We start from the raw sequence: 22700 nt of genomic DNA on the forward strand, positions 1-22700 counted from the left end.
AATAAACCCATAACATTTCTGCTTTATGCCTTGGCATGTCCAGAGTTATGTGCCAGTTGTTTTTTTTTTTTTTTTTTTTTTTTTTTTTTTTCCTGTCTCCAACAACCCCTCTCTGCACCACCACCCTCCACCACTCATTGTCTCCAAGGCCCCGTCGCTACCTGTTCTCTGCTCTTCTGGGGAGCATCAGTTCGCATCTCCGGTAGAACGTGCACCAGTGGTGCTCAGGGCCACAGCTAGCTTTTCGTGGGCAGCTCTGAGTCTGTGCTGCAGTAAGGAACCCAGCAGTCCCTGGGGACTCAGCCACCCAGGACAGGCTCCCTCAAGCTTCCTGAGTCCTCCTTTACCACCACCATTGTACGTCATGCCACGTCGTTTATTAGCAGTTGTGTCTCTTAATTACAAACGCCATACATATCACTGGTCGTGATTATTAGGAAAGAAAAATGATTTAATTTTGATTTCTCAGAAAATAACATAGATCTATTCTGGGAATGCCTACATTCAAAATAAATGCATTTGCTCTGAAACAGGACATGCAGCTTCATAGGTCACTGGAAATTATTAGCCAGCTGCTAATTTTCCCATTTAGAAATCTTCCCCACATTTCTCCACTGACTGTGGTCACCACCAAATGTGGAAAACCAGTGCTATCCAGGTTCCAGTGTCTGTCTGCATTCAGTCCTTAGAGATCTCAACCTGATTTCAAGCTCTGATTTCTTTAAGACCCTGTGTCTGTGGACCCAGTCCACCTTTGCATGGCTGATATGGCTTTTATAGCATTGCCTTTGGGGTGCTGGGAGTTGAAATGTATGGTTTCGTTAATGTGGTTGCACAAACTGCAGGTGGCGGTACACCTACCTCATACTTAAAAACTACTCGATAAACACAGACGTTGTCCCACAACTTTAATGTACTAACGCTTCTTTAATTTTAGCTTCTCAAAATTCAATGAACCCTATTTCTGGTGACAATGCATTCAAGGTTTATTCCTGTGAGGCTCTGGGGTAGGGCTGCATGTATAAAGGTGGCATATCCCCCACTGGCTGAATGTACGCTAGCAGAGCCATCTGTCATGGTGCGTAGACTTCATTCAGGCAGCTGTGAGTGTCAACACATTACAGTCTGGAGACAAACTAACTTGGCCGGCACACTCTAACTGTTCTCTAAGCCGTTCTGATGTCCCTCCACACATAGATTGGGGCATCAGAGTCAGAGCTCTTTCTGGGAGAAGGTCTTTTCTGCTCATCCTGAACAGGTGTGCAGGGAAGGGCACCCCTTTGAAGCTGTCAGCTGCTTGTGCTCTGTGTATTCGCGACCTTCAGGAAGGCCTTGCTCCAGGGGAAAACCTGGAAGGGCTAAACTTTCCCATACTTAGATTAGATATACAACTGTCTTCATTCCGTTTCTTCTTGTGTGTCCTTGTGTCTGTTCTCTACTGTAAGTTAAATGCTGGCTGAATGAGGACTAGATCTACGTAGCCCCTAGTGACTGGGACACATCTTCTTTCCCTTCTCCTGGCCTAGCCACGCTGGCCTGCTGAATAGAGCCTCATTATGGGCCCCAAAGTCCACGCTTTGCTTCAGGAACCCTGCCATGATTGGTAGGCCGTTCGATTTGGCCTAGAGATGGTTTTTTCTATGGTATGTTTGATGACTCCATGTGATTCTTTATATGTGTCTTAAAGAACAAACAGATCCTTTAACAACTTTTTTCTACATGAAAACAATCAATTCCAGCAACCCAGCCCACATGAACCACCCTACAATAACAAAGCAGAGTGTGCGCGTGAAGGAGGAAAAAAAGTTTCGGTAAGGAAACAGATTTTAGTTTAAAATTTCCAAGGGGTTGTAGAAACAGTGAGTAAAATCCCTATTTAAAATTTGGAGAACACAGTAGCTCTTTATTCCATTTAACAAGGCTCTTGCATCCGAATTTTAAAATACTTCTAGAATGCCTGGGGTTAATTTTTACACCCACCATGTAAATTTTATGTATTGACATCAGCTATACTTTTAAAGAGTTCTGAGGCAGGCTAGCTGTGTTTCCTTTGTCTTAGACAAAGGGCAAGGATTCACATTTTAAAAAGAATGTGCTGTCTATAAAGGAGGCGTTGGGTGTAACTATCGCCATGCAACTTGACTAGTCATTCTTTGGATAAGCACTATTTCAATACTATCAAGAATTTGGCAAGACCTTGGCTTGTGGTAACCAACATGCTTGTCAACAGACGCCAAACTGGGATGCTGATTCCAGAACAGACCATGTAATAAGTCTGGCTGAGTTGTCCAGTATGGTAACCACTTGCAGCTATTTGGTTAACATTTAATTCTTCAGTGCTACTTGCTGTATTTCAGGTACTCTACAGCTACTTGTGACTATTTGCAACCAAATTGGGTAGCACATAACCTTTAAATAGAGCATTTCCATCTTTACAGACAAGCCTATTAGAGAGTGCCATTCTATAGGATTACTTACTGAGTCTAGCCTACCTCAGTGGAAAAAAGACAACATTTAGGCGGCATATATTATGTATCTTTAGCACTTTTCACCCAAGAATCACTGTGTGGCCATGAACTGACATTGAAAAAGAACATTCACGATGGAAATTGAGAACGTTGATGAATGTGTAATTGAACACAATTGTTACTATATTATAGTAACAATTGCTATAGCCAATTATATTATCTGAGAACATCATAAGCCCAGCCAAAGCAAAATACCTATTAAAGTAAGATTAACATCTCTGGGACCAGCAGATGGCGTAATGGCCATGTTGCTGGACTCCCACTCAGTTGACCACAGTTTGAGTCCTAGACCTGGTGGCCTAAAACTCATGCTAGGTGTGTGTGTGTGCATGCCCAAAAGCCCGAGAGGACAATGGAGAAGGAATTGTGGTGTGGCCATCCCCCCGGGGGATAATTTTTCGCTTTCTGTCTCTGTCTCTCTCTCTCTCTTAGGTGAGCACACGCACCATGGAGCAAAAAATCTCTCTAATATTTTTTTTAAAAAAAGATTCACATATCTTTTGAGTCAATATTACCTTTAACTAGCAGCCATATATTCTAGTTGTAAAAGTTATACTGAGTGTAAAATTTTAGAAAATACAGAAAGAATAGAAGTAAGAATATATAACTCCAACTTTAAGAGAAAACCACCTTTTATATGTTGGTGAATAACTGATAATTCTTTCACTATGAAGTTTAGTTTTTAAGTGGTGTTTCCTCCCCACTTAACTTGTATTCCTCTTTGTTTCTTTCTTAAAGTTTTGTATTTGAGAATGAATAGTCATTACCTTTACTCTCGCTATTAATATGAGCTGTACCTCAATCTATGGTTAAACCATGAAAATTATCTTTTTCTTGGGATTTATCCAGAAGAATTCCATTTAGGCTCTAACTTACCTTTAACTTCTTTTTTACTTCTGAAACCAAAGACATTTGTCAGAATCCTCTGTCATGAATGAGGCCAAATTGCCAGTTCTTCTAATAAAGCCAAGGATGTGGGTGTGTGTGTGTGTGTGTGTGTGTGCGCACGCACGTGCACGTGTGTTGATTTTCTCCTAAAAGAATGTATTGTTATGATGTGTTGTTTGTGTTTAGTATTTGTTTTAAAATGTTCCAATTATAAAAGAAATTCTCTTTTTATAGGTTTCACTTTCCCTCGTCTCAACCCCCCATTAGTTTCCATGGAAACTGGGAAATTTTCACTCAGCCCAGATCCAGAAATTCAGAAATTCTCTTATCCACAATGTTGCATATATATTGTCAGAAAGGAAAAAGTGAAATATACATATACATATATATATATATATATATTTATATTTATATTTATATATACATACTTATATATATATATAAATACATAAATGCATGTATGTATACATATATAAAATTTGTTCAACTGAACATAAAACTATTTTGCTTTTAAAGGTCTTTGTTATAGACCTCAGATTACCATGGAAGCAGACTGTGGAACTTTAAAAATTTTGAATTCCAATTTTCTAAATCTCTTTGTTTTTAAATAATAGTCCTCCTGTATAGAAAAAATTGTTGAAATTATGGAAAGCATATTGGTAGTAGTACTATGCTGATCCCAAGATTCATGAAAATCTGCTCTGGAATCAGTTTAGTCCCATTTGATTTCCTATTATTATAAATTCAATTTCTATTTGATCTTTCTTATTAGATAAGCTTTCTAAATAGGAACTGGAGCATTTTGCCAAAAAGATCATATACAAACATATTGGTAAAGTGAGGATTTAAAAAGAAAACAAATACGATAAAAAGAAAACAAGAACCATGCCCATTTTCATAACTTTTATAATAAAAACTTATTATTAAGTGAAAGCTTATTTAATATACCATATATGTGTGTATACATATATATATATATATATTTAAGGTTTTTGCTATGGGACACTTGCACTCATCAGAGAGAGAGAGACAATGAGAGGGAAAGTCAGAAATCACCCCCCTGGGGAGATGGTCACACTGCAATCCCTTCTCCTCCATTCTCCTCCTGGCATGATTTTTCAAACTGCCAAGTCTGGGACTCAAACCACAGCCAACCATGTGGAAGTCCAACATCTTAACCACCACGCTACCTGCTGGCCGAATAGACTATATCCTTAATAATATAATAGCTTTACAAGGTATATGTGTATAAAGTGGATGTGGCAGGTCTTTAAAATAAGCTTTGTTCAGAAGTATAAAGAATACCACAGAAGCTCTAATTCAATGAAGGCAATTCTATGGGAATATTAACACAATGGGGTCTGAGTATAAGTAACCTTTTTGGGATCAGGACAAAGAGAAGTATGAGACAGGCCCTATGTCCTTGTTTGCTACTCTCCGGAGGCATGGCAGAGTGTTTTGAAATTCTAGTGCAGTGGTAGGTGGAGGGAGAGGACATGACCACAGTAGCTATTCCATGTGCACTGTTTACTCTGCTAAAACCCTGCTGGTTCTTGGAATGCCCAATCCACATTCAGTTACTGCTAGTCAACGACAGTAACTGGTTATTCTGGGTCATCTAGTGATCCTGTGCACCTACGTGAAAAACCTTCTTTTTCCCCCATTAGTCAAATTAGGCGCAAGCTGTTAACACTGTAGTTCAAGTGGTCTTTATTTGTGGTTGCAAAATGAGAGGTCCCGTCCTCAAGCCTCATGCATCACCATTTGATATGTGTTGTTCTGAGACCTGCTACTGCTCAGTAACATACCATGCTCAATGTGCTAAATTCAAGAGTGTCGTTGGGTCCACCCTTCATTACCAGCCTGATTTGTGTTTTTGTCCCTTGCAAACAAGAAGTAGAGAATTGTAGCAATTTCTATTTGGATGATGCCACATCCTTGCTCAAGTGCATGTGGCCATCTGTCATGGTTATACCAGAGGCCAAAGTCCAAGGTGACTGTAATTGAAACAGTGTTCAGTCATGGACACTGAGGGGTGCTCATGGAGGCACAGAACGCATGGATAATAGAATTCTGTCTCAATAACTTCTTAAGAAAAGCCATTTGGAAAGAGTATCCATTTTTAACCAGTAGGAGATGAATTAACTAATTTGGAGTTGGTTTCTATTACATTGTTTCAAGGAGGTGGTTAGAAAAAACTTGAGTCAGTGTTAGAAATGCTGAAAGATTAGTTAATGGCTCAGATGAGTACTCTTTGGATATGTTGGAACTAATTCTAGAGGAGCAGCATGGAAGTCACAATGTTGCCATTTGAAAAAGAAAAGCATAAGTACATATACAGCTACATTCTCTGAAAGTATAGAGGATTATGTTATAGGTAACTAACAAAATTTGAATAGCTAGTTGTTAATATCTCTAAGCCTAGATATCGTGCAGTCTTTTGTGAAATAAATATGTAGGCTCTTTCATGTAGTGTCATGGCAGTTAAATTTACCATCAGTTACGCAGATGTGGCTCCATAATAGGCTGCTCTAATCTGTCTCCCAGTGCTGCATTTTGGTATCTCTTGCTAAATACAGATAAGAGTTAAGTGTTCTTTGTTCCTCTTTTTCCCCCATCCAAATATTTTTCCTTCTAAATTTATTTTCACATTTATTACAGAAGAAAAGCAATGGAGCACCAAATGGATTTTATGCAGAAATTGACTGGGAAAGATATGTGAGTATCAAATGACTGTTTTATTTATTATTTCACAACTTAAAAATGAGTTGAAACATTCTCATATTTATAATAGAACATAGAAGTAAGTGAAATACTATCCAGCTCATTAGAAAGTGCTTTGCACATTTAGAATGGTGTAAAAGTTAAGAACACTAGAGTCTGGGTTCAAGACCTAGTCCCTCCATGTATTAACTATGTATGCCCTTGGAATTTTTATTTTCTGACCAGCAAAAATAAAGTCAGTAATTACCTTAGATTATTGTTGCAAGGATGCAACAAGCTAATTATTTGCAGACTATTTTAGTAGCCTGCTTATCCTGTGGTATGTGCATTCAAAAAATACTTTTTCTAAGATTAACTGGGTATATCAGTCTTGGTTCTATTTCTAAGGAGCTTTGGGAATCAACACAAGTCAATTAACCTCTGAACCTTGGTTTCATAATAATGAAAATAGCCTCGTGGTCCAGATTTTTTTCCAAGCCAAATGACAATCACTTGTTGCTTCTTGGGGAGTGAGGATGATCCCGCTGAGATCTAAACTCTCTCCATAATTCTTCACCGCCACCATATACTCTTCCAACCACAACAGAACAGCCTGTCAGAGCCAGCCAGAATCATTCTTAGATTTCTAATCATATAAAATATACATCATATTTGTATCGAAGGTCATTTCTACCGCACAGTAAGTGCCCAAATTCATAATCCCCGCAAAATGCCTTTATCTTATCCTTTAGGTGACTATTCTGGCTCAATCTCCCCTTTCCTAAAAGCTGAGTGTAATGTAAATTATAGTTTTTGCATATTTTTAAATAGGAATTTTATTTTTCAAATAAACACTACTACCATCTATCAAATATTCCCCGATTGCCCTGTCTTACTTTTCTATATTATTTAATGCTGTTAAATCCTTACCACCTTAAAAGACAAATACTGCATTTCTTTTTAGGGTTTTTGCCATAGGGCACGCATGCTCACAGGAGAGACAGTGAGAGGGAAAGTAAGAAATCATCCCCCCCAGGGGGATGACTAGGCCACAGTCCCTTCTCCTCCATTCTAATTCTGGATTTGGGGCATGCACAGCTTGGCAGGATTTTCAAGCTGCCAGGTCTGGGACTCAAACCACTGTCGGCCATGTGAGCATCCAGCACCTTAACCACCATGCCCCGCTACTGGTCCCAGTTCCTACATTTTAAAGAAAACTGAGGTTTAAAGAGGTTAAATTCTTCCTACTTCCCACCCCTACACTCAAAAATATGTTCCTCTTCCAACTTGCCGCCTGGTCCTCTCATATCTGCTTCCCAAGATTAAGATACTTCTTATTTAAGTCATTCAGTTCCCTGGAATGTATGACAGTCCCTTTGTTACCCTGAATCCAAATTGTTCACAAAGAACATTATAAGGGAAGCAACTAGATATTGAGGAACAAAGAGTAGTTTCTTTCCCCAGAGTACATTTTTAAAAATTTTAGTGGAGTTTAATTGATCAAATCTTAACACAACTCGAATCCCAGAATTAATTATTTTTCACCTAAAATAAGTTGTTCTATTTTGTAGGATTCTTTAATACACAAGAGTGTTACACTCTAAGATGATAGAGAAGTATAATCATTAAAATACGTAATTACGTGTCAGGTAATACATATTACCTCCCATCTAACACGCAACCCTAAAATCTCGTGTTGTCCCTGGCCAGCACTTGAGTATTAAGGGAAGTAGGCTTTCCCTCAAGTGGTTTAGTTCTAAAATACTCATCTGATCACACAGGAATTGCTGTTGTAAGTAACATTAACACCACACCCATCTCTCTAAGTGATAGGAAGGATCTTTATTCTAAGTAGATTATACCATCTTGATTTTTGTAGTCGAGGCCTGGGGAGGGTGTCACCTCTGAGCCAAGGCTTGTGGGATAAGGAGAGGTTAACTTGCTGAGCATTCGATGGAGGAGAAGAGTAGGCAGAGGGAACAACATTTCGTGAGGCCCCTGAAATGAGAAAGTTCTTGAGGTACTTTCAGGTTATAAAAGTTAACAATAGACTGAGAGGGATGGGGAAGAGAATCAGAAGACAGGAGGCAGAAGAGAGGGCCGGGAGCATGATTACGCAGGGCCTTGTTGGCTACACAAGGAATTAGCCTTTTTTTTTTTTTTCCTTCAAAGTTCACAACATACAAAGAATTTATGCAACACAGACCTTTTTCACGGGTAGTTCACAAATTTCACACAGCAATCTATTAGAAAAGTGGAATTACACACCAACATAGCATTGTTTCCTAGTACGAATCTCTGGTCTACAGGGAGGTGGAGCTCGTTTAATACCAAGTAGAAGGTGACATGGGTGTTGCTTAAGACAGCACCTGATAGACTCTGTTGTCCAACCTGAATCAGGGAGGAGTGTCCCAGCGGCAGGTCTGCCTTAATGCACAGCATGGCTGAACCTCAGGGTGAGCTTCGGTACTTGAATTTACTTAAAAAGAAACACAAAGGTGGTAAGACCAAGAGCACACCCATCATTTCACTGGCCTTGGAGTCTGCGTACCCCAGGGAGCTGAGGACAGGTTTTTAGCCAGGAAACAACTTCAGTACACATGCATTAAAAAAAAAAAAAAGAATAAAGAGATTGAAGTACTAAAAAACAATAACAATAAATACTCAAAAGATGATGCCTTTCACATACAGAAAGAAAAAAAATACTGTATGGGTTCACTTATATGCAGAATCTTTTTTTTTTTTTTTTAAATCAAATAAACAGAAATAGAGTAAAAGAGTAGTAACCAAGGCAGGGAGAAAGAGGCAATGGGAGAGGTAGGTTGAAGGGTACGAACTGACCATGAGGAAAGATGAGTGGGTCTAGAGACCTGATGTATTGCATGTGCTCTGTAGTTCCTCATTGTGTATGGCAGACCGAAAAGTTGCTAAGAATAGAATTTAGGTGCTCCTACACACACACACACACACACACACACACCTATGGAAGGAAGTTGGCGGAAGTGTCCATTTGACAGTAATGATCGTTTCATTAAGCATATAAACATCATGTTCTATAGCTTCGATATACACAATAAAAAATACATTTTAAGAACGATGGCTTTTCTCACAGCATTCACAGTCTGCTCTCTCTCCACGGTCATGGCATTTATATTGCTTTAATGACTCCCAATACTCCCTCTCTAACGTACCCTTGCTCATAGCCAAGCCTATAACCTCACCTTCAACAGGGTTATCCTTGAACTCGTCATCTTCCTCCTTTCGAGGGCATATATCTCAAAATGCCTGGGGTCAAAGCTCAGGTCTGTCATTTTGCTGAGTATGTTTCCTTGAGAAATGGCATCAGATTGTACTTGTTTCCTCTCCGTGTGTGACATGTCATTCAATGGGTTAAAGTACAGGTCACAACACTTATCATATAATAGGAACTCAAGTGTGAAAATACTAACTGCAACAGGGCAGACAGCCTTTTTTATCTTTCCTGCCTTTCCCCTGCACATATGAGCTGTCTGCTGTTAGAATTAGCTCACCTAGGAGTATCAGCAGTCGCTCAGGACTTGGGCACAGAAATCTTGGGGTCATCCCTCTCCTTGTTCTCCTAAGACTGATCTATTACCAAGAACTAATAATCGGTCATTTCAAATGTCTTTGATTCATCCCAACCCACCACCAACAGCTTGATCCATAGTGTCAGCACATCTTGCTTAGATTAATGCACATTATTTTAAATTAGTTTTCCTTTCTCTGTTTTCTTCTGCCCTCAATCTATTCTAAAACATTCTTCTATTTATTTATTTTTTTTTTTTTGGAGAGGTTTTTCACTATAGGGCACGTGTGCTCACCAGACAGACAGAGAGAGACATAGAGACAGAAAGCGAGAAATCACCCCCTGGGGGGATGGCCATGCCGCAATCCCTTCTCCTCCATTCTCCTCTCGGGATCTTGGGCACGCGCGCACACGTGCCCGGCGTGAGTTTAAGCCACCGGGTCTGGGACGCGAACCGCTGTCGACTACGTGAGAGTCCAGCGACATAGCCATTACGCTAACTGCTGGTTCCCGTGAAACATTCTTCTAGAACACTTTAAAATTCAGCTTTCAGTCTGCCCTACCTGAGTGAGAAGCCACAATCGTTCCAAGTCCAAACTCTTCCTCTCGCACACTGGACATGCGTAACCGCTTCTTTTCCCAGGCCCGCCATCTTTGTTGTTGCCGCTTCTCTTCCCCATCTGAATCCTACAGCGACAATTCTGCCTCAATGTCTCAGGACAAGCTCATTCCCGCCACCTACAGCAGACTCCCACTCTGCTCTCTCCTCTCTGTACTGAAAAGTCCTGATCCTTTTAACTTCACCAATGTCTCCTTTCTTTGAACTCCTAACATCCGTGTTTTGTGTTTTATATTTAAATTTTTGCCTACTAAAATACACTTCACTTTCCCTGAGCACAGATCATTTGCATTTTATATTTCCTATGTTGCTTAGCAGAGTCCTTGGCTTACAAGAAATGCATGATAAATCCTTTTTGAATGCTTTCTTTCATTAACAGTTCATTCCTCGTCTATTTTCTCAACAGGAGGACTCTCCAAGTATCCTTGAGCAAATATCTAAACAGATGCTGCTCAGCATTCCCTTCCCAAAGTTAAACATTTAGCCTCCGAAACTAGAGTATCTAATCTTTAAACGGAAAACTGTAGAAGGAAAATGAATAAACCCTTGATCATCAACCAGATAATAATCGCTTAATATGTGCTTGTAATTCATAGAACTCACCCGAGCTGGATGAAGAAGGCTACAGCATCAGACCTGAGGAACCCGGCTATATCCTTCCTTTCTTTTTCTTTTCTTTTTTTTTTTTTTTCATAAATTTATTCTCTCTCAGAAAACAATAAAGTAAACTCAGGTTTTACAAAGGTAATGAGATAACCTTAGCTGCCTCATATCCATGCTTATTGTTACAGATGAATAAACAGCTCAGAGAATAGTCTGATCACGAATAGGCAGGCATTTTTGTTTTGATCTATTCATAGAAAAGAGAGAGAGAGAAGAAAGAAAAATGTGTTAAAAAATGGTTGTGTAAATTGTGGGTGCTGGATGGTCTGCTAGAACTTGAATGACTATGTTATCTGTAATGGCAAAAATAGCTCTTACCCTGGGCAAAGCCAGTCATGCTCTGAAGTACAACTTAAAATTTATCACAGATGGGGACCAGAAGTTAGTGTAGTGACTATGTCGCTGGACTCCCATGTAGCCAACTGTGGTTCGAGTCCTGGACCTGGTGGCTTAAACTCACGCCAGGCGTGTGTGCATGTGTGCCCAAGATCCTGAGAGGAGAACGAAGGAGAAGGGATTGCGGTGTGGCCATCTCCCCTGGGGGGTGATTTCTCCCTTTCTGTCTCTCTGTCTCTCTCTGTCTTTCTGGCGAGCGTACGTGCTCTATAGCAAAAACCTCTCAAAAAAAAAAAAAAAAAAGATCACAGATGGTCCATAAAGGAGCCTTCCTCTCTCCACTGACAGGTAAGCTCACGTGCCTACGCGTGTCCTGAGTGTGATGTAGCAAATGGCCAACTGCAGCAAGACAGTAAAACTGTTGCTCTTTAAAATTCACCATCCTTGATCATGCTTTGAGTAAAAGTAAATGCATTCTAGGCCTTTTCTCTTGTATTTTTGTTTGCTCTGCTTTGACTTTCTGCCACCTATGCTATCTCCATGTGCAATCACTCTCGTCTTATACTCATTATTACCTCCCTGTAGAAGAGTTACGTATCTTTAACTGTGTTCTACCTACCAAAGGAAAGCACTTTTATTCTTCGAGTGAATCAGAAGAGGAAGAAGAATCACACAAGAAATTTAATATCAAGATTAAACCATTGCAATCGAAAGACATTCTTAAGAATGCCGCAACTGTAGATGAACTGAAGGCTTCCATAGGTCACATTGCACTGTCCCCTTCGCCAGTGGTGAGTGGGTTTTCATGTTAAGTCTCCGTGAGGTTGGACGGGGGAGGGAGGGAGGCTGGGTTCTGCCCACATGCTTTAAGCTGGTCTGGAGTCCCTTCAGTTGGAAGCTGAATACGGTCATCCTTTTATGAATGCTGTAAACGTTTTCAGAAGCTCATTGTAGCTTAAGAGAGTTTTATTCATTTTACAGCATTCTTGTCTTTTTCAATATGGTAAAAACGCATGGAACCACATTTCCTTTTTACTTGTTTTCCTGCACCTATTTTTAAAAGAAAGAAAGAAAAGAAAAAAATGATCCAAATTTATTTTCTAAGCAGACTTAGCAGTTAAAAACATGAAATTCATAGTACGAACGACTTATTTTTAAAACACATCTTAGTTTCCTTTTTTTATGACATAGCACATAAAAATACATGGAAGGAAAAACCAAGGAAGTTGTATTTTTCAAAAAAATTTCACTGCTATACTCTAGAAGGACATGTTCATCAAAATCATAATCTAAATAGATGTTAAAACTCATATTCTTCATTATATTATCAAATTATTTTAAATACACTCATCTTTTTGTTGCCTCCAATACAGATATTGTCCTACTAATATTATTCAAATGGGTATTTTCCCACCATTTGTGCTTCCTTTCCACAATTCCTACCTATTAAATTTCTTTAATTGCTGCATTTTGAGTTCTAACATTTACAGTAATTTCTCTGTGTGTTTGATAAATGCCACTATTGTTTTCTAAAAATAGCTGTGAAGAGCAGATGAAGGCTCTCAAACTAACAGCTAATGTGTTCTCGGCATCTCTTTAGAGAGATGTGATATCCCCATCGCATTTTCTCTGAACAGGGTGGTTAATAAATGCTGAACAATTTTGAGATGTTTCTGGAAATATCTCAACTAATCTTTCTAAAGGAGTTGTAATCATGCATCCTTTGAGAATAAATACAGTCTATAATGATGACTTCTTCAGTACTTAGTGCTTCTAATGGCCTTTATCAGTAATGATGGTGACAATTAAAATGATGGTTAATAGTACCAAACCATAGCAAATGTTATTTCAGGTGATTTTTATTCATAAACTCTCCTGCTACCTTAAGATGCCTTCTTAAAAAAGGAAGGCATGAAATAGGTTGTTTTTTTTGTTTTGTTTTGTTTTTGTTTTTACCTTCTTCAATGGAAAGTACAGGTTTTAAACTCACATATTGGCCTGTGATTTCTAATGGGATATCTTAAATACATGTACTTTCACTTTTTAGTTGATACCTTTCAGATCTTTTTTTCACTCACTAGGTCATTTTTTAAAAATTTAAAAAACATATTCAAACGCCTGAAACCAATTTATATGTACTTTTCTTTAGGGTGTAATAAACTTAGTGGGCATTTGGAAGCTACCTGAGGCCAGTGAAAGAAGGCAAGTTCATGAGATTAAATGAATACATTTACATGAAAACAAGCTTACTAGAATAGTCCCAGAAACACAGTATTAATCCATATTTGCTAAAAGCTAGTCGAATCTGGGAAAAATTCCCTACATGGGAATCTAAAGGAGATTCCCTACATGTGTTTTTCATAAAAAAAAATATGTGTGCCTGAGTATTCTGGAAGATTGTTCTCCATGCTCTGAGCTCCTCTAGCCATCTGTTTTTAAGGTAATACCTTGACATAATGTGGTTAAGACTAATGAAAAAGATTAGGGAAACAGTGAAAACTGGACGAAGACTTCCAGGGCAAGTAAGCTTGGAGCGAGGCTGTTTCTGTGTATCAGCAAATGTGAGATCCTCTCACGTTATCTGTTGCCTTTAATGTGAGAATCTGGCTCCTCCATACCTGCTGTATAGGGCTGTTTTGAGGGTTGAATGAGTTAGTGTATGTAAACTATTCAGAATAGGTACTACATTTAGAGATTACCTTGCTATTGTTAGAATCGTCTGCAGAGCTTTGGACAGTTTCCAAGAATATCATTAATACTGATAAATCAGGTAAACCAACTAGGCAGAAGTGTTCTAGAACCAAGCTAGTAATTCATTACTCCAAGCATCAAACTGGGAAAATGTATGAACTTTTTTGTGATGCCTATGAACTAGTTTTGGAGATAATTCCAGAAGATCCCTAAGGGGTTCTGAGTAGCATCAACATCCCCTGAATAAGTAGGTGCTTCGGCAGGAGACTATTGAAGGCTATTACTCGCAATGACGTACTCTTACCGTGCATGTGCATCAGATTTGTTTCATAGAGAGCTGACTTTGTTTCCTACCCTACCCCCTTTGAATCATTTTGCCAAGTATTTATTGAGCACCCCGCACAGAGGACAGATAATTTGCATTTCACATTCCTAGTATCATAAATATTGAACAGTCTGTCCAACCCTCTTGCTAACACTGCCTACAAAGTCATCAGAAAGCAACACACAACCAGTGTGGCCAGCAGCACACGAAAGCTGAGATGCTCCCTACGGTCCCAACTCCTTCCTATCTTCACTTCCCTTTTCTGACTGAAGCTATAGTCTTCCATATCTCCACTTCAGGATCTCTTGGCTTCTTCACCCCTCTCAGGTCTCAGATGTGAACCCCTCCATTGCTTCCAGAACCAAAATGAAGCGCTGTCTCTGACACGTCTGTGCTGACTAGATACTTTGAAACCTGTGGCTCCCATAGTTTTCATGGAAGTGAGGAGACGAAGGTTATTTATGGTTTAACTCTCGGTGCAATCTTGGTTTTCTCTCGTGTGCAGCCATTAATTCCTTTACTTTGTTCTTTGGTCAGCCAAGAATCAGTGGTGCCCTACCTTAAGAAATTGTCTTTTAATTACTAATGTTTAGTTCTGAATTAAACATTCAAAATTTTGTTCTAGAATAAATCAGAAATAAATCTGTATTCTGGCGCTGCCCTCATTATGCATGTGACTCCCAGCAAGTTACTTAACTCTACAAGCCACCAACAAGGCTTTCTCAAATGTAAAATGAGGTTATTACCACCCACCTCTTAGGATTCCTGTAAGGATTAAGGAAGTAATGCACATAAAAAGTGCTTTCTACTTTGAAAGTAAATTTATGTAAGTAAGGCCCAAAGGAGGTGCTTAGTAATGATAGCGATTGTTAAGAGAATAGAGTGACTCACAGTGACTATACTCAGTCACCTTGAAGGTCACAGACCACTTTGAGAATTTATGCAGGTGGTGATGGTGGTGGTGGCAGCTGCAAAACCTTGAATGCTGACTTACATGAGATGTCTCCCGTTCATGAGCTCACCTTCACAGCACCCCAAGAGATAGATACTATTATTATCCCCACTTTACAAAGGAGAAAATTGAGACATTATGGGATTAATCAACTCACCCAAGGTGTCACAGCTAATAAGCAAAGTTACTGGGATTTACACTTAGAAAGTGCAGTTTCTAACTCTGAACGGTTAATGACTATATTATACCTCTTTTGATCAAAGCTAGGGGATCTTCTGTGAGGGTGGGAGAAGTTCATTAGCTTATCTCAAACATTTTACATACAACTTCTGAATACTTACAAACCCTTTGAAGGCAAGATCCCAGCCCAGAAACCCACCCCCTAGGCTGCCTTCCCAGTGAGTCAGTCTACAGACACTCCCTCCATGACGGTGCTTCCTGTGTCAGTACCACGTGATTAGGTAGCAAGGCTGAGCTTGTCAGAACAGACTTAAACACTGCTGTGTCATTTCTGATTTCTGATTGATTAAAAATACTCATTTTATATTCAAACTTTATGCACCTTTGCTTTAAATGTTAAGATATGACAGCTTGTTTTATGACTCATAGATTTTAACCTCCCTAAGCAATTGAGCAGCAAGTACTTTTATGTCAATGGCACATTTAACAATATTTTACAGTTTATAAATGTCCAGTCATGATCAAAAGGATGAGCAGCAGCACTATCAAAGAGGCAGAGAGGTGGTGAGAGCCTGGTTTTACAGAGAAACCATACAGAAGGATCCAGAAGCTGCTGGAGGTTTAAGGGCCAGGACTCCAACTATGGGTCCACCTTTTTTCCACATAATTAAAAGTACAATGTGTGTTGTCATCTACAAAGTAAGGGGTAGTATGACTTAGTTATCTTTAAGATCCAGCCCAGCTTTAATTCTGTGCTGTGTCTCCTGGCCTAATAGGAGCTGTAAGAAGCTCTCTTTTTCAGGGCAGTGTGGGTATCTAGCGAGGGAACCAAGAAAGAATATTTCTTTTGACGCACAAGGGTAAGTAGGAAGAACACGGGCATTTAGTCTGTATGTTGCTATCTCTGGTCCATGGTTAAGTCTTTTAATGCTGTGTCTCCGATCCCAGGTCTGTAAAATGGTAACAGTCATGTCTACCCTTTTGGGGACAATGTCACAATAAGGTCATGTAAAATGCCCAACTCAGTGCTTGTTACCCAGGAAAGACTCTACTAAATATCAATTCCTCTTTCAGTTTGCTTTCCTTTTCCTTAAGTTGAGAGACTTGTGGGAGGCAGAAGGAAAATAAAAATAGTGAAGGAGGACTTAAAAATCAAAGAAAAGGACTGATAGAAATTACAGGAGAGTAGGAGTCAGCCTCTCCTGACATGTAGGCTAGTGCCGCCTCTCCATCTCCTGCAAAATTCAGTGATAGAAAAAAATGAAAGACTTTGACATTGACTTATGAAGGAGCAATTACTTTCATCTACTTTGTGAAGATTTGTGATCTATAATGGAGTTATTTATCCAAAAAATAAAAATATGAGGAAGAGGCGATAGCTTGAAACTAGAGACAGTCTGGTGCTGTTTGCCTATTCCAGGTGGCCCACCCACCTTCCTCCCCCCAAATTAGCCTGCCAGAGAGCAAAATCCATGAATTTGCTGCTGCTTGGTAACACCACCCCCTTCCCTGTCCTCACTTTGGCAGAAGGTTCAGCACCCCATTGAGTTCAGTAAAACAAAGAGTCATCAGAGGGGGAGGAGAGCTTTAGTCTCCTACACACAAGCATTCTCTCCTGGTACAAACACTGCAAGAGGAGGGTAAAGATTTGCATGCATTGGGGGCTCAGTGCTCAGCCCAGATCTTAAATGCAGAGAACTGGAAGGCAGAGGTTCAGCTTGAGTTCTGTTCATCTCAGAAAGCTTCACAGGACAAACATGATTTGAGCTGGTCTAGACCAAGGATATCAAACTTGTGACATACATCATCAAAAAGTTGATGGAAAATATGTATTATGAAAAAAAAAATACATGGATCTCAATGTTTTTTGTATTAAAATAAATTCATACTTTAATCCCATTTCTTCATGAACTTTTTGAAGTCCTGTCATGTAAGCTGCCACTACTCCCCTACAAACCCTGAGCAGATATGGAAACTAGCTCCCAGGTGTTGTCTGAGAGCTGCAGGCAACTCCACTAAAATCAGCTACAGTTAACATGTAAGATGAGCATTACTTTTCAGGATTTAGGAAGAAAGATAAATGGGAAAATGGGTGAGAACTTCCTTTGGCATAATGTATTGTTCTCTTTTCTACATTGTAAGCCATAGACTCTGTAATATGTTCCTTCTTCCTTTCCTTAGTAACTTTGTTTTTGTTTTTGTTATTGGAGTTACGTGCTCACGGTGGTGGGGGAAGAGCTGGGGGGAAAAAGGGGAAAGTAAGAAATTACTCCTGGGGGAATGGCTACCCCGTAATCCCTTCTCCTCCATTCTCCTTCTGGGATTTTGGGCATGCATGCACTAGTACCCAGTGTGTATTCAAGCCCCTGGTCCAGACTCAAACTGAGCAGTCAGCCATGTGGGATTTATCTTCCTTATCTACCATGCCACCATACAACCCATTACTAAATTTTTTTTCCTAGAGAGTTCTCTGTTGCTTCTATTTCCTGCTCTTTGTAATGAAAATATTTTCTACAGCTGTTATGCCCACTCTAACCTGAAATGAAGAAATTTCTAAGCTGTGTATTTTGATCTCCTTGAAAGGTAGCCTAATACTTACTATTCAGCCTGGAGCGCCTTTGTCATTACTTCTCTAACTAGCATTGGTTGTACCTGCTGAGTATAAGGTATTTGCTTCCCTTAAACATAACTCAGTGTTAAATATTGCTTATTTCTAGCCCCTCATGCAAAAATATAGTCTTCAACAACCTCTAACTTGGATGAATACTTGGCATTACCCAAGTTACTTGGTGTAATCGCAGCCAGATTCTCTACCTGTAACAGGCAAGGGTCTGTGAGTCCCTCAGAAAGCTGTTAACCATAAATACAAGATGCCTGTCTACAGGCTTACAGGTTGAGAATTGTGTTTTCTTAGCCCGAGGGACAGGAAAATCCCAGGACCTAGACATCACTCAACAGTAATATTTTTAGTACATGTTTTGTCCAATCTGAAAATTTTCTTATTTATATATATTTTTACAAGTAAGCCCGAAGGCATATGTCTCTTTCCTGGTTTTCTTATTTATCTCTTTATAATTAAAAATCAAGTCTGATACTATTAGCTCAGTTTAAATCAAGAAATAGCTTTATTTCTCTAAACAGAATTGTCATATTTTGGGTTTTTTTTTTTTTTCATTTTTTTTTAAACATTCAAAAGAAACCTTTTAGTCAAGAGGCCATAGCCTAGTTATTGGTAGCTGCCAACAAAGCAAAACAGCTGTTGAATAAAGATGGTTGAACATTTGGGGCCAGGAGATTGCATAGTGATTATTTCGATAGACTCCCACATGGCCAACAGCCTTTGAGTCCCAGACCTGGTATCTTGAAAATCACACGGGGCATGTGTGTGTGTGCATGCCCAAGATCCTGGGAAAAGAATGGGGAAAAGACTTTGCCATGGCCATCCCTCTGGAGGAGTGATTTCTCACTTTTCCTCTCACTGTCTCTGTCTCTCTCCTGTGAGCACATGCACCCTAAGGCAAAAATCTCTAAGAGAATTATTGAACACATCATGTCGCCTGAGATATAAAGGTAGAGGAAGGAGGTAAAGGTAGCCCTTGTCATTTATATGTTCATGTGTATTCTTCTGATTTCTAATTAATAAAATGAATTTAATTCTAAAAAAGACTGAGCAATTTACCTTATTAATCAGAGTTTAATCCCAAGCACTAAATCCATGCCTAGAAATATAAGCTTTCTCTTTGAGAAGTTCATTCTCTGAGATCTGCTAGTGTGATCTATTTCATTCCTATCACTAGAAAAACCCAAGATTAGTCTGAGATTTTGTGATCTGTCCTCACAAAATTAGCTCTGTTGTTGCTAAATCCCAATGTTGATAAGGCCCCAAGAGTGACTTTAGTCTTCTTAAGGGGCCTGGCTATGCCAAGAGCCTTAATCAGGCTTGCTGTAGTTAGACAGTCTGGGATCCAGTCTCAGCTCTGCTCCTTAGTAACCATGTGACCTTGGAACTTCCGTAAGCCTCCTTTTTGTTGTCTCTATTGGTAAATTAGAGATAATGACACCAATCACTGTAAAGCAGTAGTAAATTCTCACTAAATGAGAGTTGTCAATATAGTCCTTGTCTTTTAATCCTCACAATAATTCTACAAAGAAGCAGTTATTCCTGCTTTACAAGAGGTAATTTGAATAGATAAAAGGTCATACTTCTCTCTCTACCCTGACAACCCCTTTAGAGATATTTGATTTTAACCCAGATATTCTTTTTGTCTATAAATTAGGAACCTGAACTTTGTGGATAGTTATTTCTTTGTGTTATTTATAAAAAGTCTGGGTATAAAAGGGGCAACAAGAGTGTCCCAATGACCTCTCTTAGCCCTCAGCTACTGAAGTACTAGTTTTTATTATAAGAGAAAAATCCCACCCTGAAATATAATCACCTAACTCTACAGTAATGTGTGTGCAAAGCCATGCCACTTCCTTGGAACCTTTGTATTGCGTGTTAGCACCTGAGGTCACAACGGGCAGAGAATTTAATAGTTAAGTTGGAGCTAGGAGACATATTTGTAGGAACAAATGACAAAAAACTTTATAACTGGGGCCGCATATCCTAGGCCATATACGATTCAGCCTTATTGCAGAGAACAATTGATCTTTCCACATTTCAAGACACCACGCTTCAAACATCTATAAAATGTTTTAATGACCCACAAAAATAGAATTTGTAACTTGCTTTGAGTGCCTACTAGGTGCCTACCACTATTTGGATTAGGGAAAGTGAGTCCATTCATAAGCATTACTATTGGGTCATCAAGAAAGTCATGATGCATTTTTGTATAGAAAAACATAGAAAAATATAGCATGACTTTCCTAACAAACAAATATGAGCCAATAATCAAAATGGAGAACTCTAAATGATATAGGAGATAAAAGGACGGCAAAAAATATACTAGCACTGTGTACCTTTGTTTTCTCCGGGGCTGATAAATGCCAAGCAAAAACAAAGGCCTTCAATATGAATTATTTCAAACTAAAGGAATACGCCACGCTCACACAAGAGAAGGGAACAATTCGTTCTGAAGGAGAAGCTTGGGAGAGGGCTCCTGGAAGAAATGTTACTGGCCTTGAGGAATGAGTCAGATACTGACTAGGGGGAGCCATCAAAGGCTGAAGAAGCAACATAAGCAGAAGTCAGGGAAGCTTGTGAGTGCCAGGCAGGGGTGGCGAGGAGAGTCTATAGAAAAGTTCAGGCTTCATAGAAAGGCTGTAGCAGATGGTGGAGAAGCTGCTGGAGTGCAGCATGAAGGTATTAACTGCCTCAGGACAGTGTGCATTCTGTTTTCTGGAGAGCAGGGGTAATTTGAAGGGAAGGATGATATATTTGACTCAGTATTATTGGAAAATGATTTGGGGGCATGTGAAGGAAGGATTAGGAGGTGACACAGGGAATAGGACCATCGATAGAAAGCACGTGGAGGAGGCTCATGGAGTATTACTGTCAGTGCTCACAAAGATGGTTGCTAAGGAAACGAAAGTGCATTCTGAGGGTCCACGGACCACTCACCAGGTAAAGAATTTGTAATTATTCACAGAGTGTCAGGAGAAATGAAAGATAAGATCAAAGAAAAACAGTGGTTCTAGCCAGGGTGATGAGAGAAGATGATAGGTGTCAGGTGCCCTGGCAAAATGGGAGTTTCTGGAAAACCTTGTTTTAGTGTCATGGCCAAGCCTGGCTATAATGCATTAATGGTATTTTCCAGTTCCTATACAAGGCCTAATTTTCTATTTTTAAGGCACGAATCTGCTAAAAGTACACCATTGAAAAGAAAGCATAGAACATTCTCAGATGGAAGCCACACCTGTGCCCTCTGTAGCCCGCACTAACAACAGTAACTCAGAAATGACCATATCAGTCACCCTTGGGAAGCATTTATAAAAGCGGTGTCTTCGGAGTTGCCTTAACTAAGGTTATTCTGAGCCTAGAACTATTTCTTCTTAAAAATACATCTCGCCTCTCTCATTTTCTCTTTATTTTTTCCTCCCCATGCCTACGCTTTTAGAGGAAAAGTCCGGTAAGAAACAAGTCCTTTCGAAGTCCTTTCCTTGTTTTGGCAAAACATTATTTATTCCGTTCATTTTCACTGTCTGCATATCTAACAACTGACTATGTTTAGCACCTAAACAAGGTTTTGCATTTTAAAAACAAACTTGTGTGAACCAGTACAAGATCTAATTATGCCACAGGGGGGAAAAAGGAAGTTGGTTGCTAAGTGACTACAAACCCTGCTATTAAGGGCCCCAGAGTAATTTTGTAGATTCACCTCTGCCACAATCACAGGCATACGATCAAATATTATTTTAGGTACCAAATTTCACTTCTGGCAGCTTCCACTTGAATCAAACCATGAACTAGGCAAGCAGTTTTTCAAGTTAATTTTATTTAATGTACTTCATGGCAGCATCTGAATGCTTGCAAAGCTGGCCTGGGAAAGGGGTTGTGAGAAGGTTTATTGGAGGCGGAGGGTGTTTTTGTTTTAGTAAATCAAAACGTCATATCCTGAAATGGTCAGATACTGGAAAAAGAGGATTTTTTTTAAATAAAATAGAAATCATCTCCTGGTGGTTACTTTTTAGAACCAGGGAAAAATTTTTAGTGGCAGCGCAAAGCTGATGTGATAAACCTACATCTTTTCATTTTAGAGCAACATGGAAATGATTTTTAAAAATTATTTTTTTTTCTTGTTTGCCTTGTTTATTGAAAACATGTTTCCAGGATGCCAGTAAGTGGCTGACATGGGTGACCGCATCACTAAAACATGAAAATATTGTTAGCAAGCACCGAGAAGCGTGTTTGTTCTATTTCACTCATCTAAACGCACGCTGCAACGTACGTTAGCCTCTTATCCTGCCCCAGTGACCCAACCCTGACCGTCTACACTGCCTGTAGAAAGTCCAGGTGACAGGAGGGAGGAGGAAGGGAAGGAACAGGAAGAACAAAACCTGGGATCCAACTATGAAATATCAAAATTGATCAAAATGTGGGCCAAAGTCTTCTTGTTTCCAAAAAAGATGATGACTACTCTGCTGAATGGCCTTCTGAGTAATTCAGAGTCAACTATGAAAGTATATTTTAAAGTTCATGGAAAAGACTGGCATTTAAGTGGGTTTATTTCAGTGTATAACATTTCAAAATCCAGACCTAGTTGTTTCATAACACGTTTTTTCCATGAACTTTTTGAAGGACCCTCTTCCCCCACGTATCACATGCTGTA

The 22700-nt window shown here is 39.4% G+C and overlaps 1 protein-coding gene across 13 annotated transcripts in view; it reads left to right on the top strand.

The window, feature by feature from the left end:
- The window catches only part of SGIP1 (SH3GL interacting endocytic adaptor 1), a 220262-nt gene that overhangs the window by 107827 nt on the left and 89735 nt on the right, over positions 1–22700 (top strand). For 6 of the 13 annotated variants that reach the window (XM_014585341.2, XM_006171377.3, XM_006171378.3 and 3 more), the window contains 5 exons: positions 1740–1811; positions 6078–6134; positions 10882–10936; positions 11900–12075; positions 21489–21500. In XM_014585341.2, coding sequence (XP_014440827.1) covers positions 1740–1811; positions 6078–6134; positions 10882–10936; positions 11900–12075; positions 21489–21500 — 372 coding nt within the window. The remainder of the gene's footprint in view (positions 1–1739; positions 1812–6077; positions 6135–10881; positions 10937–11899; positions 12076–21488; positions 21501–22700) is intronic. The other 7 variants (XM_006171382.3, XM_006171383.3, XM_027769433.1 and 4 more) reach the window with 3 other exon arrangements.

This window comes from Tupaia chinensis, unplaced genomic scaffold (assembly GCF_000334495.1).
Source record: "Tupaia chinensis unplaced genomic scaffold, TupChi_1.0 Scaffold149502_1, whole genome shotgun sequence".
Taxonomy (NCBI): Eukaryota; Metazoa; Chordata; class Mammalia; order Scandentia; family Tupaiidae; genus Tupaia; species Tupaia belangeri.